This window comes from Pollachius pollachius, assembly GCF_949987615.1.
Source record: "Pollachius pollachius genome assembly, chromosome: 4".
Taxonomy (NCBI): Eukaryota; Metazoa; Chordata; class Actinopteri; order Gadiformes; family Gadidae; genus Pollachius; species Pollachius pollachius.
In genome coordinates, this window is record NC_136937.1 from 8,700,027 (window position 1) to 8,712,410 (window position 12,384).

The window sequence follows — 12,384 nt, forward strand, 5'->3', positions numbered from 1 at the left end:
TTTCCAAGATTGAGTCCACTACTGCTCAGGGGTAAGCTGACCCTAACACATAATCTGTGGCCATGATTGGAAATGACTGGAGAGGTTAACCCTTTGGGAAGGAAATGATGGAAATGATCTGCGCCATGATGGCACGTACGAGTGTTTGTGCGCGTGTGTGTGGTGTGTGCATGTGTATGTGGTTTCTGCATGTGTTTGTTTGTGCGTGTGTGTGTGTGTGTGTGTGTGTGTGTGTGTGTGTGTGTGTGTGTGTGTGTGTGTGTGTGTTTGTCAGCCAAAAGAGTTGGCCAAAAAATATAATCCAAAAGCTGACAAGAAGAGTCAAAAGACGACAAAAGTGATCTCAAAAGTTCACATTTAATTCATTTCTGTCAAATGAAGCATCAAAGGGGGCCTCTTCCAGTATCCAACCAAGTGGTCTCATGACATTTAGAAAACAAATGTGTGGCCGCATGGAGAAATCCTAATCTGCTACAGGCCCACGTCGATCCATGTCGAGGATTTTTAGACAATTTTCATTCTAAGAAAGATTATTCATTTGCACATTATTATATCCATTCAGATTTGTTGATCATAGCGAAATAAAGTATATTGATTGCCACATAACTTTTCTCTTTGACAAAGTCATTTAACAGCATGCCATGTGGTTATGTATATTTATTAGGGCACTTGTTCATTATCCTAATCAAGACACTTAATTCACTTAAAAAATAACACTCTGAAAAATAACAACCGATGCAAATGGAACAAATGTTTGCCCAGTTTCCATTTGCCCCTATTTGCGGATCAAAATGAAGGCTAGGTCGGCCTGTGGTCATTTTGTTTCGAAGCGGAAAACAACTAATTGATCTCAGCAGGGATTTAATCTGGTTTCCCAATGTTGGCGCAATTATTTGGCAGCATTCGGCCTCGATGAGCAGTTTACTACTTCAAACCATGCTGGGTGGGTTTGTTTTTGTGTGTGTGTGTGTGTATGTTTTTTGTGTGTATGTTTGTGAGTGTGTGAGTGAGAGAGAGAGCGAGTGAGTGAACAGAAAACGAGTTTGATTAGTGCTTGTGTCATTTTTCCAAAATCATCCAACCATGTCGCTGACCCTGTCTACAAAGCTATTGATTTGTCTGGCAGGAAATATTCACAAATGTGGCCATGTAGATAGATATGTGTGTAGAAACAAAACAATTGTGTGAAAGTGATTTAAAGAAACTTTTATTTAATCTTTGGAAATAACTCCAAATAAAAACTTGAAAGGACGTGGGTGTGTATGCGTATGCGCAAAATATGAGTCTGGAAGCATGTGAGTGTGGTCCAGACGCACAAACAAACACACTCGCCGGCACGCAGTGTATTTTCCATGGCATTCTGCTCCTCTCTCCCTCTCTCCCTCTCCTCTCCCCCCCCCCCTGCACTGAAACCATCCAGTTTCAATGCACTGTTTTTTAAATGTAAATAAAAGAAAGCCTTTGTATGTGAAGAGAGGCTAGTGAAAATAAATGGCACCTGCTGAAACGCCATCTGGATACACAGAAGCACACATTTGCCCAGTTTACACCAGCGTTACACAACTCTTTAAATCAAGATCCATGAATCGTTGCAAGATCGTGACGCAAAGAGAGGCTTTTTCCTGTATGAAAAGGCCAGAGCGGTTGTACGAGAGATGTGCACACAGTTAGTAGTATTAGTATTTTTGCCATGTTTCAAACCAATCTCAGAGTACTTGAATTCAATAAAGGTGTACATATTGAGGTACATTAGGAAGTAAATATATTGCAAAAGGCCTGCACTTGTAGACTTGTATGGCAGAACATGTGAACACAACATCTGTACAAATATTCACATACCCTACCCTGAATGTGAAGTCACAGAAAAGGTATTACCTAATGTTTACAGTGATATTCAAATAAATTCGATACATTTTACAGCACAACGCAACGCAAAAATCTGTCACTTCAATTTCACAAACGTGCTCCCCCTCCTCCCCCTCCCACACACACACACACACACACACACACACACACAGGTGTGTGGGGGAGCTGTAGGGACCTGTTGTGTGTGGTGTGTGGCCCCTTTCTGCTTTTGCTTGGTTTTGTGCCAGATGCTCTTTTTTACTTCAGCGTCCAATCATATTCAGGTTGGGGGCCTGTGTCCTTTTGGCTGTTGCCTTTTCCCTTAGTAACTCACTTGACCTTGGACAAGGAAATGAAAACCGCCTCTCTTTTTTACATGTTTCACCAACAAAACAAAATACAATTCTCGAGGCTTAATCCGGTAAGAGATCCGAACTCTATATTTGAAAATGTATGCATTAAAGCAAAGCTCTTAGGAAATGTATCCCTCCATTTTCTGTATCCCTGATCTGTGGAATTGCATGTCACCCCTCCACTTCACAGCAATCAATCATCCTTTTATATGTATTCTCTCCGAATCAAACCTAATGAATACATAAGGTGGGCACATTCAAACCAGTCTAATTATATTCGACTGGTTATACTGCTATATTCAGTCGTTTAGGAATAACCAGTACAGCGACAGGTGGCATCGCGACCACACTGATGTGGTGTTTGAACCGGACATCTGACCAGTTACTTTTTTTTACGTTTGATTTTTCAGCTTTTGTACTGACTCACTGGCACAACGTCCATGTCAAACACACAGACATCCATTTAGGGAGGACATAATCATGCAAGGTGTACGGTAATGAAAAGCCCAACGAAATGACGCTATACATCGTGGCCATTCACTCATGCATTCACTCATTCATCCCCTTACTTTACAACCATACTCACCGCGTCCCTAATATGTCTGGTGAAACGATATTGCAATTATATGCTTATTGTCCTTTGCGCGTGTGTGTTTCTATGTGCTTCTTGCAGGGCTACAGCTAAGGGGAGCCTGTCCTTCAGCTCGGTGCGTGCCAGCGACTCCTCTCTCTGGAGTGCAGTGGTGAGCCCCCCTGTGGGGTCCGCCGATAGCTCCGTCTCCGTTCGCTGCCAAAGGAAGAAAGCCCTCACCACTAAGAGGTCTGTATGTGTGTGTGTACACATGGTTTGCGTGTGTGTGTGTGTTTGTGTGTGTGTGTGTGTGTGTGTGTGTGTGTGTGTAAGTGTGTAAAAGCAGACATCCTATAGAACGGATATTGAGACATTATTTCAGTATTGGACTATTTAATTTCCAGTGCTGCTTTTGTGACACATATGTTACAAGTATGCTAAGACCGATAAGAGCTAAACATGATAGCTGGCCAAATCCACAATTCAAGGATTCTTTTAAATGCACCGCAGCTGGATTAAGGCTCAACAAGAGGAAACCCTGAGCGCAAGAACGGGGAGCGCTGCCTTCATCAGAACCTTAATGCAATACAGCACGACCAGGAGATTAGTGTCCCAGTTAGACATTATCTGCACACACAGTGACACACATTCATCCATAAAAACCTTTGAGAGAGCGTGGAGAACAATTCAGCTGATTATGATATTGATACAAAGTCCCCCCTTCAAAAAAACGACACAACACAATCATACGAATTCATCTTCACTATGGGACTCATCCTGTCCTTATTTAGTTGATTTATGATGATACTCCGGTGGGGCAAACAGCAGAATAGTCTGACTGGTAACCTTTCTCTCTCTGTCTGTCCTACACACACACACACACACACACACACACACACACACACACACACACACACACACAACCAGCCTGCCAGCCCACCCACCACCATGCCCCCACCCCCCACCCAGCCGACCCACTTATGTGTAATCACAGATAATCATGGGTGGGTTATCCTGGCTTAAGCTGCAGCACGTTCAGGAGAGGTGGGGGGAGGGGGGGGAGGAAGGAGGGAGAGATAGTCCAAGTTGTCCCTGGCTCTAAGTGCCAGGACAAACATACACGCACGTGCATGCACTCACACGCAGATAGATACACACACACACACACACACACATACACACACGTTACCACTATAGCCAGTGTTTTGAAGTGATGATACCTCCAGGGTTTAGAGAGCCCCCAAAGCCCCTCCAATAGATGGATTTCCAGGAAACGGAAGAATTAACGCCCTGCTTTCTCTCTCTCTCTCTCTCTCTCACACACACACACACACACACACACACACACACACACCCACACACACTAGCTCTTTCTTTCTATGTTTCACGAGAATGGAGGTAGCTTCAATGAAGCTCATGAACAACAAAATGCATCTAATGCAGAGCATTATAATGGCATCTACATCTGCTATACAGATGTGAGGCTCAATACCGTTATACAGATGTGATGCACAATACGGTTATACAGATGTGGTGCACAATACCTTTATACAGATTTGATGCACAATACCTTCATACAGATGTGATGCACAACACTGTATACAGATGTGATGCACAACACTGTATACAGATGTGGTGCACAATACCTTTACACAGATTTGATGCAAAACACTGTATACAGATTTGATGCACAATGCTGTTATACAGATGCGATGCACAATACTGTTCTAACTGTACAATATCTCCTTGGCCAAAATATTTGTTTGTGATTACGGTATATACACAGTTATTGCAAAAAAAACAAAGCAGAAAAACATCTTTCAATAAGTGTCTCTCAATTAAAAAGAGAAAACTTTGAAAAAAAACAAGATAGAAAAACCTTACTTGAGCAGTATAGGCGCTCAGGTGAGGTCATTTGAAATGATAAACACTGACTCCCTATAGCTGAACGTTTGAAGGAGTTCCATGAACCTTCCAGGGTTATTATTATTATCATGTGTCTAAGGCTGGATCCAGCAGTCCTTCTATGTTAAATTCTGAGTTTCTATATTTCTCCTTTAACAGAGAAGTTATGAGGATATTTGCTATGAAGTTGTAGACCTCATATGTTTTTTTTTATCATCTTGTTTTATTTGAGAATGGGACGGCAATGGGGCAATCATTTTTCTTAGTAACTTTGATTTTCTAATCGTACAATCCAAAATGTTTGAAGATGCAACAGACCAATTCTTGCCATGCTTAATTTATGTGTGTGTGTTAGTATCTTTATGTGTGTGTGTATGTGTGAACATTGTACACCTTGTGTACCTCTTGGGATTAAAATAACATATCCACTTATTTTCCATTCTTAATCAAACGCAATAAATATCAAACAAACTGAGCCATATATACTCTGCCATAAACTCAATTTTTATTATTTGCAGGGCTAAGACATCTTGATTTTACAGTACTAGTCATTGGCCCCTCATGCTATAAAGTAATCATCATTGGTTCATTGGCCCTAGCCACACATTATGAAGCCAATATCAGTGCAGTGGATTTATCAATTGTAGAGGAATTCCGAACTTATTCATCATCACAAGGCACAGGCCAGCTGCATCATAAAACAATGTCAATTGTAAAACCTTTCCGCTGGGTTTCAAGAGCATTTTATTCTATTTACGGAGAGGGAGTCAACTTAATTTGAAAGTATTGATTTAGTCTAATATCCTGGGATATTGAGGTTAGATTTTGTTATCTGGTCTTCTATGGTCTACAGAGGATAAGTGGATGAGACTGGATGCAATGCGGTTTGCATTTTAAATGTTTGTGTTTATTGTAATATTCATTGGATCGAAGGATAACATCCTAGAGCAGGAGTTCTCAAACGCAATTCTCTAAGGTCGCCAAAGTGATACTAATTAAAGGTCAGAGATCCGTAAAGATTTGTGATAACAAAATAACATTTTCTCAGTCATATATTTCCAAGGTATTTTTGAGAAAACAAACATTATTTGCGTTTAAAAAAGTAGTTTATTTTCGTATAATAACAGCCGATGGGCCACTGGGTTGGAGTCAATCTAGTGAACCCACGCTTAGATGCTGCCAGAACTCAGTGAATCTCACCCATGCACTGTATGTCATCGCCTGCTTTTGTGAGGGCAGCAGGAAATTGCTCTGTCCCTTGACACTACACTTGTGCACCAGTGGAGCAACGTGCATCGTACATCGTGCATCGGCCACACTTCCACCTAGGTGACTTTAATGGAACTCTCCAGGAGCGTGTGTGGAGGTGGCTGGTCTCACCCTGTGCACATTGATTGCTTAATATGCAACAGGTGAGCACCCTCACCCAGCCCCAGAGTTAAATCAGTCTAACCAGGGCCCCATCATCCACACACACTCCACAAACCGTTCAAACAAACAAAGTAAAAGACAGCTTTAAAAAACAGATTTGCCGTCATACTCCTGTATTCCTAACCTACGCTTGCACCTGATCTGCCCCCCCCCCCCCGCTATGGTTCCTGACCAGGGGCCTGCTGGAGGTGTTTCAGCTGGACTTCGTGCCCAGAGACATGTGGGAGAGGGCAGACAGTCAGATGATCTCTTGGCACCTGGAGCTGCCCGGGAACCAGAGGGACGTGGGGCTGATGAGGATCTACACCACCAACCGGGACTACGTGGGCCTGGCCCCCATGGTCGAGGTGAGCACCTCGGTCGCAGCTCTCTGTGGATCACTAGACACACTGGTGGATCACTGGCCCATTGGTTGATTTGTCGATTGATTTCTTAGGTTGATTTATTTGTGAAATATTCTATTGGCAAATTATTCAATTGCTGGATTGTTTGTTTATTCGATTTGTTGCTGGAATTGATTGGTATTTTGAGACTGGAGTAATTGTTTTACTAATCTCTAAAAATAAAATGGCTAACTATGGATTCTTGTAGAAGCAGTAAGGAGGGTCTTACGATTATATTTCTGTTGAAGTGAAAGAGTTAAGAGATCCTAACTAACCCTTTGCCTATCCCTCACCCCTATGCTAATGTTATATAGTAATACTTATTACTGAATGAATTAGCACAAATTAACATGTTTTTTTGTGCTCTTATTGTAAAGTGTTACTTTGTGTTTGCGTTAGACCTCGGAGTAATACCTGTAAATCACATTTGTTGCACCACAGAGGCACTGTTCCCGGCGTAAGGTCTGTGATTTGTTGCGTTTGGATATTAATCAAGAACTAAGTGGTTCTTGACACAGTTAATCAACACTGTGTTGCAGACTTTCCGTAAGGAAAGGCTGATTCTGCCAGACAAAGTGTTTGACATTCACTTGTCGTTGGCTCTTGTTTATCCTGTGTTAGGCACTTGACACCTTCTACACAAATAAAGTTAGATGAATTGAACTAAAAACAAATTCAAACAGACTAAACATCAAGCAATATCTAGTCACGAACTTACTGAGAAGTCTTAACCAATGCATGGAGTGGTGCCACTCACCTTCACATTCTATCAAAATACCTTAGTGTCACAATAGTATGTGACTCATTAAGGCCGGTCGATAGTCATCCGTAAAGTGCTATACGTATACACAGAGAGCCCTCTCCATTGCCCGAGAGCCTGTCGGAGACCCTCTCCGTAGCTTACATGTGCATCCGATATTATTTAACTATCCGTTGATGCAACGGAGTCGGATTACGGATCACGGAGTCTGAGTAGTATACTTTGGCCTTTAGTGTGCTCCTAGTCGCAGTGAACCGACACCCTTAATTGGCTGAGAATGAACCTCTGAGGGCCAAGCAAGGAGGTCAAGGGAGGGCGGGACGTGGAGTACCTGTTGATTTTGCAGGTGCCCTACACAAGGTCCCTTGGAACCATTAGCACTGGCAAGATTGAAAGCAGGTCTGACAGAGGACTCTCCCTCCCACAGTCAATACTAATGTAGTAAGACCAGTTAAAGTTTTGGTTCAGGATTTTGGGCCCTTCGCCTTTCTGTGATCCTTCCCGGGGTGGGACAAGAGGAGGGAGCCAACGTTTGTGTTATTCGTGTTGAAACAGTGTTGTAGTAATTGCTTGTTACATGGGCGGAATTGTTGTTTTTTTGGGATTCTGCCTTGTTAACATAGATTATTCCAGATGTACACGCTTTATTTCCACTTACATGGGCTAAGCACTTTTAGGTGTTGGTGGATGCGAGATTTCTGTATAACAGGTAGTGGGTAGAATTTAGTGGAACGAACTTGGCTGAAATGGAATATAATATTCATAAATATGTTTCAATTAGGTTATAATCCCATTTAAATAAGAATAGTTATAGAATTGCACGGCAGTGTTTCTATATTAGCCAAGCAAGGACAAAAATATCCGGAGAGGACCTGTTTAGATTTTTTTTTATCATGATCGCTATCATACTTGTAAATTATGAGCTGTAGTTTTTACCGACTAATTAACTGAATACAATTGATGGATCTATCAAGGACACTTGGCTGCTCGATGCTGTCGTTGACGAGGACATCAATTTGGAAGTACCTCTTGCCCCTTACAGGCATGTACAGGCCATCATAGCTTCTCCTACGCTGTTGGAATGGGCGAGGTGGGGAATGGATCAAGTCGGTTGCAATCTGCAACCTCCCACTCGAGGCAGCTAACTCCTACACACTTCACCTTTGAGGTTGATTCTACAAGTGTTTCACCTATGATTAAAAAAACTCATTAAAAAACTGTTAATGACGACACAAACAGGGCTGCAATAAGCACGTTAAGTGGCGTCTGTTAAGTGGCTATTTGTGGACGTGGCAACACTGACGGTATTTAATATATCATGATGTAACAAAGCAAAACTGCCAAAACAATGCAAGCCCTCGTGCTGCTCTGTGTTAGCGTAGCGCGTACAACGGCGGGATTCTCGCCCGATATTGTTCCATCGTGATTTCCGTAGCTTATGTCGGGTTGGTGTTGTGGCCCTGAACTGGAGCAGGCCCTGTTGGAATTGCGGTCAGCAGCTGTCTGAAGGCGAGGCAGCCAGGCAACATCTGGCATGCTAAGTCCACAAGCACTGGCAGGGAAACGAAGAAAAAAAAGGAAAAAGGGGATCAGCTAGAGAGTCTTAAATACACATATACACAAGCGCTAGCCCACGCACGCATACACGCACGCACGCACACACACAAATACATAAACCACCTATCCACCTATGACAGATGGCGGAGGTTATTCAGCAATGTTTCAAGTTGGCAGTACTAATACATGTGTGTTGAGGTGAGGAGTTTACAGTGGAAGCAGTGGCGATGTTATGGGACCAGTAAAGGACTGTATTGACTGACATGTATGTGTCGGAGGAGGACTGCATACGCAGATTGTATGTTGGTTCATCAGGTTTTACTCGCCATCACCAGTCATGTTGTAAACTAGGTATTATGTTGCACAGGTAGCCTTGATTTGTGGGTTTGTGTGTGAATGTGTAGGCCTGTGTGTTTACGTTTGTGTATCTGTGTTTGTGTGTGAGTGTGTATCCTTCACACAGTTACAGACTCAGAAAAAACATACTTAACTCAATCGTCTATTTAAGTGCCTTTAGTGCGCAAATGCTGTATTCGTGTTGTTAGTGTACAAAACGCATAAACTCTTTCAGCCAGAAGCTATCCACTCTACTAATCTTGGCGAACAATATCTCTCTTTTTCACATATACTGAGAGTACCAGAACAATTCCCCACAATCTCCTCAGTATGAATCATTGTAGCCTCCCTTGTGTGCATAGCTTTGCTAGCCTTGTAAAAGGTTTCACCCGTCGCTTGTGGCTGTGGCTTCAGAGAGCAGCCCCTGTTTTCACATGCAGCCAAACTTCACCGATTATCTCTAAAGGAGCAATGACTAATTTCTAAATGAGCACTTTTGGCCTGTAAACAGCAAGAAGTGGAGACATATCCAACTGTTGCCTCTGTGTCTTTGCCATGCTATGTATCTCTGAATCAAAGTGATAACAACCGCTTGCCCGTCTTTCTCTGAATTGTCACAAAGGACCCAGTCTCCAATTGTAGGGTTCAATATATGCTCATGGAGAGCAGTGCTTTCTGTAAGACATTGTGTACTTAACTCGTATTCAGAGAGCAGTCATTCTATAAAGGAGAACTTAATACATTTTATTATTATACATTTTTTTATATGCTTTATGATGGAGTGAGACAGACAGGAAGGTATGGGAGAAAGAGGGGAGGACAAGCAGCAAAGGACAACGGGCAGGAATCGAATCGTGCCTTTAATGATACGCGCTCTACCCGATGAGCCACCGGGTGCCACTGGGGGAACAGTTAGTCGTACAATGACAACAATAACATTTTGACATGGGTATATAGCGTGTATACAGCGTGTAGCTATAGCATGTAGATACGTATAGCGGCTTGGGGCGGAAGAGGTGTAAGAGGGTGACACAGTGGTTACGACTCGATGACTCCAAGCCAAGATTCAAGAATGTTTTTTCCTCTTCTTCCCTCTTCCTCCATCAGAGCCGTGACGTGCTGAACACGGCGGTGCTGACGGGCGCGGCGGTGGCCGTTCCCGTGAGGGTCATGGCGGTGGAGGCCGACGGCTCCGTCAGCGACATCACCAACGCCACCACCTGCAGATCCACGGAGGAGGACGTGCTCCAGGTAGTGGTTCCACCAGCGATTAGCCGGTCGCAGCTCAGCTGATCAGCTCGGCCGATGGTCTGAGGCAGGGGCCGGGGACTAGCATTTAGCATCTAGCTAGCGGCCATGGCCATCAATTTAGAATGACAAAAAAAAAAATAATAATAATAATTGTATTGGCGTTCATTAATACCTGCTTTCTGTTTGAAGGAATTTATGCGTGTTTATAGTTGAACCTGAACATGATTTGTGTGTATGCCTGCTTAGAGATTCCCCTTGCGTCCTCAGGATCTTGTTATTACTATGAAGTAGGCTACACCTCTATAAATGTCCTATTTGCTGTTGTGTATTCCATAGATCAGACGGAAAGACCGGCTATTATTTTGTTGAAAAGGGAGCACTGTTTGAGAAACTGAATCACGGCGGTTAATGAATATAGTCTGAATGAGGTCTTTTAATCCAACAGCACGGTGGCTGGTGATCGGAGAGATAATGTGAACTTAATAGTTACGAGTCTGTTTATTAGGTTTTGGTTTTAGGCAGTGTGTGTACTGATGAGTTGTAAGCCATCGAGAGCAGGTTTAATGAAGCTGTTTGATAATTAAACAGTGTTCAATTGACAACGCACACAGCTGTTTCGCGGGAGCGTGAATTTCACCTCATATTTGTCAGATTGTTGTTTTAACAGAGCAAGGCACAGGAGGGCATGACTCATGGCTCTATATCTTTGCTCTCGATTAAAATATAACTCACATCTATTTTGGTGAGCGGAAATTCAATCAATGTTTTGTTGCAGTCCCACTAGAACTGTGCATTGTGGACTTTACCCTAAAAACAGAGGCCTGTGTAAAACACAATCTAAACGAAGGCCCCAAAGCCCAACTTATTTGCCGTACCCTGCTCTCAGAGCAACAAAAGATGATTTGAGTGTGTCCATGGGACCCAACCGCGTGCTCAGAATACTCTCACCACACCGGTGTTGCTGATCCTTTTGTGCGAGCAGTCAGCGCCACGCTGTGACCTCCAAATGGATCCTCGTCCACCCAGCATTTACCCATAATGTTTTCTTAAAGGGTGACAGCCACACTGTCACACTCCCTATTCTCTATTATAACTGAGTACTGCTTCGTATGCATGATGCGCAAAAGACACAACAACATCGACTCAATTTCCCGCCCGAAAGATTGCTTAGATGTTAGACCGTTTATGTCATTTTATCAGATTGTACCGATGGAGAAAACAAACGAAGAGCAGACACACACACACAGAGAAGAGATAGTGTCTGTTCCCCTTTAAGAAATACGTGTCTCCAATATTGAACGCTTCAATAAAAGACCAATAATGGAGCTTTACGTCATGCAACTCTTCGTCAAAAGGAGCCCTCACCGTCCTTCACACTCTCATTGCCTTATCAAATATTCCCAGAGACAAATCATTTGTCTTATTTCGAGACAAATATTGCCACAGCATACACACATCGCCCCTGTTTGTACAAAGCTTTGTTTGTATCAATGCAGGCTTTATCTGCTTCTGGAAAATATTATTTCAATTACCTTCGGATAACGCGGGGAAATCATCGTTCATCGCGAATTTCCCGTTTGTCTGCTGATGTGTTTATTGCAGGTTCGAGAGGTTTGCCATCCACGCCGTGTGATAGGGCTGGAGCTCAGCAGCACATGATGGCTCACACTTTGAGAGCTGAAGGGTCATCATACTAAAATGACCCCACATTAGGTCGCCCTTTAGTGAAAGGCATGACGAGGAAAAGGCTCCCCATATGGCATTAAGGACTGATCTGATGATCCCGGCGCTCAAGCTCTGAGCACTGACCTTGGTGTAATGGATCTGTGTTAGTAGAGCAGTAAAAAGCAGGCCAAGAGAGCTTGCCATTAGGCAGAGAGACAGAGCGAGGGAGAGAGAGACAGAGGCGGTCTGAGTGAGAGCAAAAAATAGAGAAATAAATATTGAGGGAAAGAGCGAGCCAGAGATATAAAGAAATAATAGAGGAATTCG

General features: G+C 43.1%; 1 protein-coding gene across 1 annotated transcript in view; it reads left to right on the plus strand.

The window, feature by feature from the left end:
- The window catches only part of LOC307074894 (transmembrane protein 132D), a gene marked incomplete at both ends in the record, with an annotated part of 31,073 nt that overhangs the window by 5,660 nt on the left and 13,029 nt on the right, over positions 1–12,384 (plus strand). Inside the window, 3 exons of the mRNA XM_079735297.1 lie at positions 2,872–3,018; positions 6,281–6,452; positions 10,249–10,392. Coding sequence (XP_079591423.1) covers positions 2,872–3,018; positions 6,281–6,452; positions 10,249–10,392 — 463 coding nt within the window. The remainder of the gene's footprint in view (positions 1–2,871; positions 3,019–6,280; positions 6,453–10,248; positions 10,393–12,384) is intronic.